Source organism: Ranitomeya variabilis, chromosome 8, assembly GCF_051348905.1.
Source record: "Ranitomeya variabilis isolate aRanVar5 chromosome 8, aRanVar5.hap1, whole genome shotgun sequence".
Classification (NCBI taxonomy): Eukaryota; Metazoa; Chordata; class Amphibia; order Anura; family Dendrobatidae; genus Ranitomeya; species Ranitomeya variabilis.
Genome location: NC_135239.1, coordinates 52,085,898 through 52,099,415, shown reverse-complemented (window position 1 = coordinate 52,099,415; position 13,518 = coordinate 52,085,898). Strand labels below are relative to the sequence as shown.

The 13,518-nt window shown below is 43.3% G+C and overlaps 1 protein-coding gene across 1 annotated transcript in view; it reads right to left on the bottom strand.

The window, feature by feature from the left end:
- Positions 1-13,518, bottom strand: part of SNX7 (sorting nexin 7) — a 90,506-nt gene that overhangs the window by 29,065 nt on the left and 47,923 nt on the right. The window contains exons 3-7 of the mRNA XM_077277776.1: positions 13,285-13,395; positions 12,286-12,450; positions 11,536-11,734; positions 9,580-9,779; positions 1,118-1,204 (exon numbers count right to left, since the gene is read on the bottom strand). Of these exons, the coding sequence (XP_077133891.1) occupies positions 1,118-1,204; positions 9,580-9,779; positions 11,536-11,734; positions 12,286-12,450; positions 13,285-13,395 (762 nt within the window). The remainder of the gene's footprint in view (positions 1-1,117; positions 1,205-9,579; positions 9,780-11,535; positions 11,735-12,285; positions 12,451-13,284; positions 13,396-13,518) is intronic.

Below are 13,518 nucleotides of genomic sequence, written 5' to 3'. Positions count from 1 at the left end.
CCTCATTGCTGATGTCCACTGCCCAATGTAATGTAAGCACTGCCTGTGCCAAATACTAACATCCCAAAATGGGGGAACATTCAGTAAGGGCTAACAGTGATATACTGCTGGTTCCAGTGGTGGGGATGGTACAATGCCACACCATGCAACGCCTACTATTTTTATATTTCCATGAACAAACCAGTGTATCATCAAGCAGTTGGTACACCTGAAATGAAGAATAGAGGGGTCACCACTAGACATTATGCCACCCCACAATCCTGGGAGTAGAAATCAATCGAAGACAAAAACGGGACTCATTCCTGGAAAGGATAGACTCCAATCCATCCTCCATGGCTGTTTTGCTCTGCTCTAGGATAGCCTTTGCCTCTTCATCGACTTCACGCCACCTATCGTGGTGCAGAGCAAAATGGCCAGAGAGGATGGAATGAAGGTCTGTCCTCTTCAGTGATAAGTCCCGCTTTAGTATTTAATCTTTACAAAGCAGCCTTCCACTATTGGGTTGTGCCGAAAGCATGGGGGCTGTTTGAAAGGTTTAACAATCGGTTGTCCTACTAAAGTCAATAGCACCATTGAAAACACATCCGAATTCAGTATTTCAAAAAAATCAGACAAAAGCCACGGAAGGTGTCATAGACAAGGACCAAGACAAGGTGTAATCACAGCCTTAGCTGTAACCGTAATCAGAGTTTCCACAAGGGAATGCTCGACGAGAACAGCAAAAAAATAATTAAAATTCTGCATTTTAGCTTCAGTCGTGGAGAAGAAAGCCTCGGGAAACTCAAGACAAAAAATGTAGAGCAAATTATTAACTTAATGATTTCCATGTTATGCAACTTGAATTTCCGATGTACTCGTTATGGATGTTTAAATATTTTCTTATATATGAAATATAGTTTCCTTAAGTTATCAGATTCTGAGCGTTACTAAACAAAACTTTACTGGTCAATGTAGTCTATGAGGCCATTTTTCCTCCAGGACAGCTTTGATACATGAGGTCTATTGTGAAATGTGACCTTCTTTCGCTCCACCGGCAGCACGTGTGGTCTGTAGGACACAAAGTTCAATCAAACTGAAGAACAAAGTACATTAGCAGACAAACAAGCTTACAACTTACAATTACTTGGTCAGCTTTTCTGTTCACCAGAGCATCTACTTTGGCATCAAGTTCTGCCTGGATTAGGTCTCTTCTTCTCAGCACTCCCTAAGACAAAATTGTACTAAAATTAATAAATTAATGAGTCTCCAAGAAATTATTATTATTAGTATTATTTATTATTCTAACGCCATTTATTCCATGGTGCTTTACATGTGAGGAACATGACCTCTCTCAGAGGAGAGAGGGAAAGCGCGTGTTGGATAGTGGGCTGTGGTATGGTGAAACTCTGCCCACAGCCCAGTCAATCAGGAGGGGTGCGTGTAACTGGGTCACGCCCGGTTGATGAAAGGCATTCTGGAACTTGAAGTGACATCAGCGGCGGCTGCAGCCGGGGTCACGTGATGCCGAGTGAGCTGCCAAAGATAGCGCCGCTCACAGGCAGGGAGGGGACAACAAGAAGTGTTAACAAAAAGACTTCTATACAAGGTTTAAAAATCGGTGGGGGCATTATAGAATGTAGTGGACAACCTCTAAGTTATTTTTTAGTATTACTTCCACCCTACACATGATATTGAAATAAAGCCAGATCACTTCTGTAACATTTGCATCGAGGTCCTGTCAACATTTATGAAACTCTACAAACACAAAGGCCTCGCAGCCCGTAATGAAGCATGCTAGAGGGTGGGAATGTGTAGATGTGCTCACCAGAGTCAGACAAGCCAGGAAAATGTGAAATAAAAGACAAAGCTGCTGGCATTATTATACAAGTAGCAAATAGAATCTCACTGTCCTGACGAGAAGATAAAGGATTTCTTCTGGTTACCGTGTAGTCATTATTACACTGAAGCCACTGTGACATTTGCACAACAGTCAAGACAAGGACTCGCTAGGACGACTGGAACTGACAGAAGTGGACACACGTGGCCATCAACAATAGATTGTTAGCCTTTGGTGTTCATCTGTGACTCCTGAGATAAAAGGGATTTTCTTAAATGGGTAAAAGTGATTGTTAAAAAAAAAAGCAACTTTGTAATTTAGCCGTTATTAAAAATTCTCTCTGTTGAAGAATAAAGGGATTTTTACTTGTATGGTTTAATGCTCATTGCTTAGAATATGGCCACTGCCGCAGTGCACAAGCCAAGGAGCGCGGCATCGAAACTGAACAGGTCACTGGACCCAGTGCTGCCAAAGTAATGCTGCCTCTGTTTGCAGCATGGGAAATCACACAGTTTGGGCCAGAAGTGCAACAATGCAGCTGGTCAAACTGTAAATCATCAGGCGAGATCCTGAAAAACAGAACATGAGAAGACCTCTTTAATGTTTGCCAAAAAAACATTTTCACTTCAATATGTTACCACTAATGACATGAAGTGATGAAAAGTCCATCTGACCATTCAGGTAAAAAATTAGAATTTTGAATTCTTCAACAGTCTTGTGTTTTCTCCAGTACAAACACCGGATTACGCACCGGTAATGCTCTTTTATAGAGCCACGACAGCACCCACTGAGTTTGGTTTCCACTGAGAGAGGGGATCCGCCCCTAGGAACAGGAAACCCTACGGAGAGATAAAAGGGGGCGGTCCCCCTCGCTCCCACAGTTTGGGTTACAGAGATTGCGAGGAACCGCCCAACAGTTTTAGTAGGCAATTCTTATACCATCACTTATCTTAATATAATTATGTATATTTACAAGAACCAATCACCCTTAACAGTGCTATATGCAAACTAATATATATATATATAAGGGAGGGAAGTGAAGGGGTGCTGTCGTGGCTCTATAAAAGAGCATTACCGGTACGTAATCCGGTGTTTTCTCTTCGCCACGACAGCACCCACTGAGAGACTTTCAGAGATAGTTATTTGGGGGGGATTATTGTGTTAAGAACTGATCTACCGAAACACAAGTCAGTTGAGGCAGATAAATCTAGTCTATAGTGACTATAGAAGGTAGTAGGAGATGACCAAGTTGCGGCCTTACATATGAGTTCTATCGGAACCTCTGCTCGCTCTGCCCAGGATGATGCTATCGCCCGGGTGGAATGTGCCTTTACAGTCTCAGGTGGATCTTCCCCTTTAGACGAATAGGCCAGGTATATCGCCTCCCGAATCCACCGGGATAAGGTGCCTTTTGTAATACCAGCTCCTTTTCTTTGACCCTGGAAGGAAACAAAAAGCCCTGCTCTTCCTCCAGGCGCTAGTCCTATCTAGATAGGTTAGTACAGCCCTTCTCACATCTAAAGTATGGTACTTCTCCTCTTCCTGATTTGTAGGGTTATCATAGAAGGAAGGAAGAAGGATTTCTTGAGATCTATGAAATTTTGTACACATTTTAGGTAGGTAGGAAGGGTCTGTTTTTAGGACAATCCTATCTGGAAATATTGACATAAATGGAGGATCTACTGATAGCGCCTGTATGTCACTTACCCTTCTTGCCGATACTAAGGCAACAAGAAGAGCAGTTTTGAGGGAGACGTGTTTAATGTGAGCAGAGTGTAGAGGCTCAAATGGGTGATCTGTTAAGGCTTCAAGGACTAGGTTAACATCCCAAGGAGGTAAGTGGGGAATTTGGACTGGTTCTGCTCTCTGACAGGCTGAAATGAACCTGGCTATCCACCTATCACCCGCAACATTGTGACTATACAAAGCCCCTAGTGCAGAAACTTGTACTTTCAAGGTATTAACAGAAAGGCCTAAATCACGTCCTTTTTGGAGAAATTCGAGAATAATAGAGACTGGAATCTCCTTTGACAGGGCTGAGGGATAGAGGCTTAAAATTTTTTTTCCATACTTTTACATAGATCGATGTAGTAGATCTTTTCCTACTCAGCAATAGGGTATTAATTACTTTATCAGAGAAGCCCCTTAGTTTTAACAGCTGCCTCTCAAATTCCAGGCTGTCAACCGCAACCCCTTCACATGAGGGTGGTTGAAGGGCCCCTGGAAGAGAAGATCCTGATTTTCTGGGAGGATCCATGGATCCGAGATAGACATGGCTCTGAGCAGGGAGAACCATGGTCTCTTTGGCCAGAATGGAGCAATTAAGATTACATTCGCTCTGTCCTCCCTTATCTTCCTGATCACTGTTGGAAGGAGAATCATCGGGGGAAAGGCATATGCTTTCTGATATGTCCATGGAATCTGGAGGGCGTCGAGAACATCGGGGTTGTCGGTTCGGAACATTGAGGCGAATGTTTTTACCTGCCTGTTGTCCTTTGTAGCAAAGAGATCTATATCGGGTATACCCCATTTTATAGTTATCATTTTGAATATCTGATGATTTAATACCCACTCCCCCTGATGGAGGGTATGACGACTGAGAGTCTGCTTTTGCGTTGTCTATTCCTCGGACATGTAGTGCTGATAGGGACAGAAGATGATTTTCGGCTATAGTCAAGATGTCTTCGGTTATAGACATGAGAGTGCCTGATCTTGTTCCTCCTTGATGATTGACGTAAGCAACTGATGTCATGTTGTCTGAGAGTACCCTGGTATGTGTTCCGTGTAGCTGTGGGAGGAATTCACATAGGGCATGATAGATGGCTTTTAGTTCTTTTTTATTAGACGAGTCGTCTAATTCTGCAACCGACCATAGCCCCTGGACAATCTGGTCCCCTAAGTGTGCCCCCCAACCATCAGGGCTGGCATCCGTAAATATTATGTTTGAGGGTTTAACCACACAGGGAACCCCGCTAGCTAGATGGTCCGGTTGTAGCCACCAGGTTAGAGATTGGATTACGTTACTGGAAAGGGAAATTTTACCGTTTAATCGCCCCTGTAATTTTATGTCCTCATGTAAAATTGCATACTGTAAGCACCTCGAGTGGAACTGGGCCCATGGAACCGCTGGAATACATGACGTGAAGGAGCCAAGCAAGGACATGCCTTCCTGGAGGGAAATTATAGGTTTATCTATTATAGACTGAACTTTACCCCTAACTGTTATCTGTTTGGATTCTGGGAGAAAACATCTCTGGCTTATAGAATCTAATATAATTCCCAAAAATGTTTGCCGAGTTGTTGGGATCAGCCTAGATTTTTCCCAATTTATTAACCATCCTAAGTTTTGTAAGGATGAAATCATATGACTTAATCTTTGCTGACATTGTGAGGGGGATCTTCCCACTACCAGAAGGTCGTCTAGGTACGTGATTATGAGGGTGTCTTTTAATCTTAGATATGACATTACCTCTGACATTAGCTTGGTGAACACCCTTGGAGCAACTGATAGTCCAAAGGGCATTGCTGTATACTGAAAGTGCCGTATACATCCATTCAACACAACCGCCACGCGGAGATATTGTTGATGTTCTTTAAAGATTGGTAGATGGTAATACGCATCTTTCAAGTCCAGAACCGTCATAAAGCAATGGGGAAACAGGAGCTTTACGGTGGATCGGATGGATTCCATCTTAAAGGTTTGATTTTCTAAGAAGGTGTTCAGTTTTTTAAGATTTATGATGGTTCTGAATGATCCATCAGGTTTCGTAATTAGAAATAGTGGGGAATAGAACCCTTTTCCCTGCTGAAGAAATGGAACCTCCACCAAAACTCCTTTGGATAGAAGATTCATTACTTCTTGCTGTAATGCTTCCTGCTGAGACTGCGACTTTAAAGAAGTCAATAGAAATGAGTCCGGAGGGACACGGGCAAATTTTAATTTTAAGCCAGAGGTGACGAGACTATTTGCCCAAACATTTGATGTTATTCTTCTCCATTGGTTTGAGAAGGAGGATAATCTACCTCCCACAGGTAGATCTGCTCTAACGGGGCTTGTCTTCAGTTTTAAAAGGGCGCTTCCCAAAGAATGCACCTCTCTGTTTGGCGTCTCTAGGGGTCCAGCGATCTTGGTTTTTAAAATCTTTCCCTTTATTAAATATGGGCTTCCGGAACGCTCTCCTATAGGACGGAAGGTAATTATTATTAGGGAAGCCCTTCTTTCTTTCTCCCGCTTTAGTTAAAATTTCGTCCAGTTTGGTACCAAACAGGTACTCACCCTGGCAAGGGAGGCCACATAATTTGGATTTCGTCTGGGGATCACCTTTCCAGCCCTTGAGCCATAGGGCTCTACGTGCCGCATTCGTGAGACCTGCCGATTTGGCCGCCAAGCGTATAGAGTCGGCCGATGAATCCGCCAGGAAGGCCGTAGCCCCTCTAATTAAGGGTATAGAGGACATCAGTTTGTCTCTAGGTAGACCGCTTTTAAGTCCTTCCTCTAAGTCACTTAGCCAGACTAACATGGACCTAGCAGTGCATGTAGCTGAGATAGCTGGTCTGAAGGCTCCCGTACACGACTCCCAGGCTCTTTTTAACAGAGAGTCGGCTTTTCGGTCTAATGGGTCCTGTAAGGAGCCTGAATCCTCTACAGGTAGCAAAGATTTTTTAGATGTGGATGCTACCGCAGCGTCTACCTTTGGCGCTTTTGTCCATGTTGAAAACTCTTCATCATTGAAGGGATAACGCCTTTTTGAGGATGGAGGTAATCCTCTTTGGCCCTGGCTTTCCCACTCTTTTTTGACTAAAGATTTTACCGCTGCTATTACCGGAAAAGAGGGCCTTTTCTTTTCTGATAAACCGGCAAACATAATATCCTGCTGTGTTTTTGGGACTTTAGAATCCTCGATGCCCATGGTATTACACACGGACCTGACAAGGTTGTCGATACTTTCAGTAGGAAAGCATGTATCCTGGTCCTCATCCGAGGAAACATATACGTGGGAAATGTCAGAGTCCGCTTTCTCCATATCCGAAGATGGATCAGATATAGGGGATTCATATCCTTTTTTACTCCTGGCACGCGGTTCTTTATCAGAACCCTGTAAGGCCTGTAACTCCTGTCTAATCATGAGTCTGATGTCCTCTGATTTAACTGAGGCTTCCTCCCGCAAGGTAGAATTAATACACGATTTGCAAAGTCTCTTTTTGTAACTATCCGGGAGGGGCTGGAGACATAACGCACACTGTTTGTGCTTCGTTTTTTCCGTTTTCTTTCCCTAGGGTGTATAGAAGGAGAGGGAACACCAGTCAGCCTATGAGGGTAGATGCACACTCACCCCAGTGAAGCTTTTACGGTACCGATTGACGAGGAGGAGATTGAGGTGGAGAACCGGCTTGGTCCGATTTCTTCCTGGAGGATCCGCTCTGTTTAGAGCGACTGCTGCTGCCCCGTGTACGTGGGGTAGATGCGGTGTCTTGTATAGAAAGCATCGCAGGGTTCTGCGATGAATCCATTGTGGACGCCGGGTGCTTGTGCCGGCGCCCTTTTCATATGGGGGCCGCCATCTTCTTCCGGTTGAACCCGGAAGTGCTAACCACTTCCGGGTCGCGGCCATACTGTATGCACCCGCGCTGCCACCGGCATCAACGCGGGTGCCGTCCACCTCCTCTCACACCCCGGAGTTCCCTGCACTCCCGGGGAAATAATGGAGCTCCACGCCGCATGAGCGCTTACTAAGGCGCAGCGCTCACCCTACCTCGGCGCTTGGTCCCGCAGACGATCCGGGTGGATTCCCATGAGCCAGGAACCCCTGCAGTTCTGGCCTCATGGTGCCTGCCAGCAGAGGGGGGAAGCTGAGAAGAGGACCCCCGACGCTGCATCCAGCTCTGGAGCCCTTGCCGTCCTCACAGGTAAACTGCGCAAGCGGCATCCAGGCTAGGCATCCTCTTCTCCGTGGATTCCCATAGGAACAGGAAACCAAACTGTGGGAGCGAGGGGGACCGCCCCCTTTTATCTCTCCGTAGGGTTTCCTGTTCCTAGGGGCGGATCCCCTCTCTCAGTGGAAACCAAACTCAGTGGGTGCTGTCGTGGCGAAGAGAAAACATAGTCTTACACTTTAAGTAGATGTCAGACCATAGATCTGTATCCCTGTCCTCCATACATGCACTTGACAGTCACTTTGGGTATAATTAAACCCAACGCTCGATTCCTCACTTCCCATGCTCTGCTTAGCATCTTCCTTCGATTTTATTTATGGGAACATAGACTTGTGGCGACAGCTTAAGCCTGGTGTGTTTAGCTTGGACTCTTCTAGAGGACTTCGGACGCTGTTCATCAATGAAAGTAAGCAAGTATGTTGAAGAAAATGGTGCACAAATTAGGTTGCCACTTAAAAATATACAGCTGCAAACAAAAATGACTCAGCCACCACTGCAAGATATGTTTGTTACCAAAATTTACAAACTTTTTGCTGCTTGCAATAAACCAAACAAGTGAAGCACCTTTGGCTGTTATGACTTGTTGCAAACATGATGCATACCCAGACACCAGCTTCTAGAAGTGTTCATGAGCAATCTTGGCCTCCAGTTCACAAGCAATCTTGTATTTGTGTGTTGCAACCATGGTCTTCTAATTTAATCAAGGATTTTCTGTGGAGTTATGATGTATGCTTGGCATCTCTGTCCTGTTGAAAAGTCCAATTACACACAAACTTCAGGTCCTCAGAGAAAAGACATGGTGTTGTCTACTAGTATCGCCTGATACTAGATTGAAACCATCTTGTCCTACACATGCTACAGGTTTCAGTGCTATAGGAAGGCTAGCAGCCCCGGAGAATCATCAAGCTACTGACAAGCTTCACTGTAGGCATCGCTGAGCCAGCGCCATGCTTCATTGTAGGCATCGTCATGCTTCACTGTAGGCAGGGAGTTATTTTCAGCGTATGCCTCATTCTTCCTTCTCCAGACATACACATGATCCATAGACCTGAAAGATTCTAGTTTTGTTGTATCGCTCCAGAGAACAGAATCCAAAAAATTGGGTAGCATTTTTCTGTGTTTATGATTGTGTCAAAATGGCCTCTTAAGTTGTTGGCTAAATAAGACACTGGAGCACCCTTAAGATACTCACACAAACACAAATGCAAATGTTACAGTCAAGGCCACAGTGCATCATGCAGATCTGTATGAATGTTTATACTCCCCTATTTTTGGCCCTCCTATCGGTCCTATCACCAACACTCCTGTGATTCGCTCTTTGACGTACATTGCACCCCACCCGTAACACAGATAGAAGAAAGAAAACAGAAGAGCCATTAGGAACTAGAGCAATGGATGGACAGGTGGGCTTAAGAGGGTTTGCTTGTTTTTTTATCTGCTTCTTGACTAGCCTCCATTTTGCTGGATTTGTCATTAATGAAACAAAAAATATTCTGATTCAGGTGAATCTACAGTTTTTTGCAAAATTCAAACCCAAAGTGAATTTGATTCATCCATCTCTCATGTTTACTGATGGCAACGTGTTCTCCCCAGTCAGTGCTGCAATTCATACAACTCATAAAAGACTAATATGGGACATTTTTCATTTTTTTATAATTCACACTGACAAGTTCACTTTAACAGTCATGCAATAGCTAGCAGCGCTGAAAAATTTATCAGGAAATGAACGCTGCTCAAACCTCCCAGTCACAAGTTTAATCAGGTTACCGCCATTGACTCAATGCAATCCCCAGTGTAACATAAAACATCCATAGTTAAGCAGCACTTACAGAAAGGGTTTCACTGTATAGAACATATTCATGAATGATTGGAATCAGATCATTGGAGAGCTTAGAAATTAAGGCTTCGGTGATCTTGGAGCACTTGTCTATGCAGCCTGCCACCCCTCTCAGGGGGTCCACCAGGTCCTCTTCAGAGGCAGACCATAAAGTATAGATGGGGCCATATTCTTTCATCTCCTCGTAATAATCTATGGAGCAATATACAACATTTTGAATAAGAGTTGAACAGAAAATATGTTTTTTTTTTGGGGGGGGAGAAGTAAAGTTCCATACAGCAAAATCGTTACTTCTAAATAAAAAAAAAAGCATGATCATCTATCACTTAAAAGGGTTGTTCATGTATAGAGAAATGAAGAGATAAAAAAAAAAAAAAAAAAAAGAAAAGCAATCATTTTGTTTCCAAAAACTACATTCTTTCTTGTCCTTGGCCTATATCTGGTATAGTATTGCAGGTAAACTCCATTTGCTAGGGGACAGCCCACTGACAAGAGTGGTGCAGTTTCTTTATATTTATTTGCTAATACTTTAAGCAGATTTGAAAGATTATACTGGTATATTTTATTTTTATTTAACACTGCTAAAAATTAAATTCAGCTGCATTATTTAATTACATTGGGTAATAACCACTATGGGCACAGATGCAGCTTTCCAAAACTCCTGAGTTATAACATCTCCATTACGCATGCTAGGGTCCATCAGGGATATCTGGGCAACCATCCATGGAAGCCGCAGTTTACGAGTAAAGACAGTACCTTATCGCAAAAATGTAACTGGTAAAGTGGATCTGGGTTTGCCAACACCCATGGCTTTTGCCAGAAGCAATATTAAATAAATGCAGATTTCCCCTGCCAGTTGGGCACAGTTACTGAATAATTGCAGGAGCCTGGTCTACAGTTAGGAGGGAGACGCATAGTATAATAATGGCAGCGTTTACCCAGAAAAAGCTGCAATAAGCAACAGTGCACCTGTCCATGGATTATTGCAGCTCAGCTTCAGTGAAATTATTACAGCCAAGCTACAAAACCACTCACAACCTGTTGATCGGTATGGCACTGTTTTGGGAAGAAAGCAGCCGTGCTCGATTTAGCCTCAAGAGCAGAACTCCCCTTTCTAATCCAGAATTTAGGAAGAGTATACATTGTCCTACATCCAGAGTCACCCTAGTCTACAGTTAAAGAGGAGGTAATATATAGTACTACCGTGCTTAAAGAAGCTGTCCAATGCTTAGACAACTTCTCGCTTGCCCCCATAAAATAATAAAGCTTATACTCACCTCCCTTGCGGGAGCCGTTCCCGCTGTGTCTGCACCCAAATCAGCAATGGCGGCACTGTCCCCGCCTCCCTGTCGAATTGAGCAGGAAGAGGAAGTCCGAGATCAGTTGCAGCCCGGACTTCCTCTTCATGTTCGATTTATCCGAAGGCGGGGACTGTGACGCCATCGCTGATTGAGTGGCAGCGTCACGTGTTACAATAACCGCAATCACCTCCCATGCCAACACCGCGGGAACAGTGCCAGCACGGGAGGCAAGTATAGGCTTTTTTATTTTATGGGGGCCAAACATTTTGATCAAGAAAGGGTTGTCCTAGTAATGGACGTCCCCATTAAGTAAACTTGGCTTCACACGTTCGCATTTCATTCAAAATCCTAACACGGACCTTGGTTTATGGGCCAGCCACAGGCTTCCTGACCCGAACTCAACAGCATCATAGGCGCCGACATCTGACAAAAAAAAAGGTCATATGAGGCTGTGGAGTTGGGGTCAGGAGACCCATCGCCAGAGTCCATACATAGCGGTCCATGATCAACCCTCGCAACACTGACGTGGGAAGCCAAACTAAAAGGAGAAAACTTGTCAAGTTCCTACCAAAACTTAAACGCCAAATTACAATTACGGAAAGGTCCAAGTTCCATGTAAGACATTATGGTGATGAAATATTCTGTACCTTTTTCTTCTTTATGAATTCTTTGTGACACTTTGTCCAAAACTGATACTTTTTGGCCAAAAGCTTCCACGTATTCTCCCAGTTCTGTAAACTCATCGGGGCGATTTTTCACTCCCCTGACAGAAGACGCCACAGCTTTGATCGTCTGCCCCATCCTGCTGAGCAGTCCGGGACCTTGTTTTTTGTGAGACGTCAGCTCCTAGGGCGAAGAACAAAAAAAAAAAAAAACAAACAAAAAAAAAAATAGGGTTTTCAAAACTTCCGCTTCAGGTACCATACTGGAAAAAGCAGCGAATCTGGTGCAAAATCCACATGGCAATTAAGAACAATCTCATCATGTGTGACGACGGATGAAATTGCCAGTCCAATGGCCACCAGTAAAGGCCAAAACAGAACAAAAAGTGACAGCAGGCTTTCCTCGAATAGCCGCCACTTTTTAGTGATGGTAAATATTATTTGGATATCCTAGAGCTATATCATTAATGTCTATGACAAGACAATCCCTTTAAATCTATCAACAATGGGACTGGATAGTTCTAGCCATAAACTTTAAAATTCAAACAATTATACATTCAATGAATCAAACCAGTTTTAAAAATGAAGCAATTTCTTTTCCTAAAAAGAAGTGTTTAAGGATTAAAATTCATAAAAGGAAAACACTTGTGCAGAAATAAAACACATGCCGTTAAAGCAGTAATAATTAAGGCAAAAAAATAAAAAAACTTTTTAAAACTATTACAGAACTTTTACCCATGCTTGAGCGGTGAGGAAAATCTTGAAGTCTTCATTAAAAGTTAATGTGGGATGATCGGCTATTCTGTTCAAAAATTTATGTAATGCCTTTCTCCGAGTCTCAATGAAATCATCATTAAACCTTTCCACCATTCCTTTGACTATGAATTTCTCTGGTAAAGGCTTGAAAGAAAAAGAGAAAAAAAATTATCAGAACTTCTAAAACACACACGTAATTCACTAATTACCAATATCTAACTTTTATCACCACCATGTAGTAGCAATGTTTCGGAGATGCAGGAAAGTAGCTCAAGAAATTTCCCTTTTTGGAACATCAGTGCAATCCCAAGTGCCAAAACTACTGAAGCTAGAGCTTGGAACGATCATGAAAGACGCCCGGCCAAACGTTGCTTGGATTCAAACCACATCATTTTGTATTTGTAGATGTTATAAAAAAAAAAAAAAGATTGGAATATTTTTTTCAGCTGTGGATATCCATGAACACTGCTGTGGGAGCCAAGTGAGTTTTATCTAAGATGGCCACATGCATTATATAAAAGCCACCCAAAGCTGCATATAGGGGGTCTTCACCTCTTCAGTCAAGAAAAAGTAGGGTCAAGCATCTTCGATACTACCATGCCGAGAGATCTGTTCTCAATGAAGACCAGAGCTGTCAGATGCTTCATTTATTCTTTTCTCCCCATCGAAAAGCCATAATGGGATAGCCAACAGTCGTAATAAGGCTTAGTCAGCACCCGAACCTCATCCACCTGTATGCATTAGTTGTGTAGTACCCCATAGTTGACTTGGGAATGAGTGGTGAGAACAAGGTGTTCCTCAGCCTCCCATTCCCACAAAAGTGCCAGGTATGTCCTTATCCACAGTAAATAAGGAGAAAGCAACCAACCAGTGATGAGTGGGGGGTCTGGGAGGCGGGGGACACCCGCCATACACACTCTTGAATCCTATTATCACACCGAGCATTGTATCTCACACAGAGTCATAGGCAGGACTTACCGGAATGATTAAAGTTGGATGGGCAACTTCAAGTCTGCTTTTCAGCCATAAGAAATCTTGATATCGTCTTCTAACTTCAAACTCGCTCGAGTCAAATTCGCTGCGAGTTGTCTGAAAACAGATCATTTAAAAAACGTGAAACTCGAAAATTGGAATAATATTTTTACATATAGTAATGCAAATCCTCAATTAATTTCAGATCCGCCGATAAGCAGTTTGTAGCCTGATCCAAAT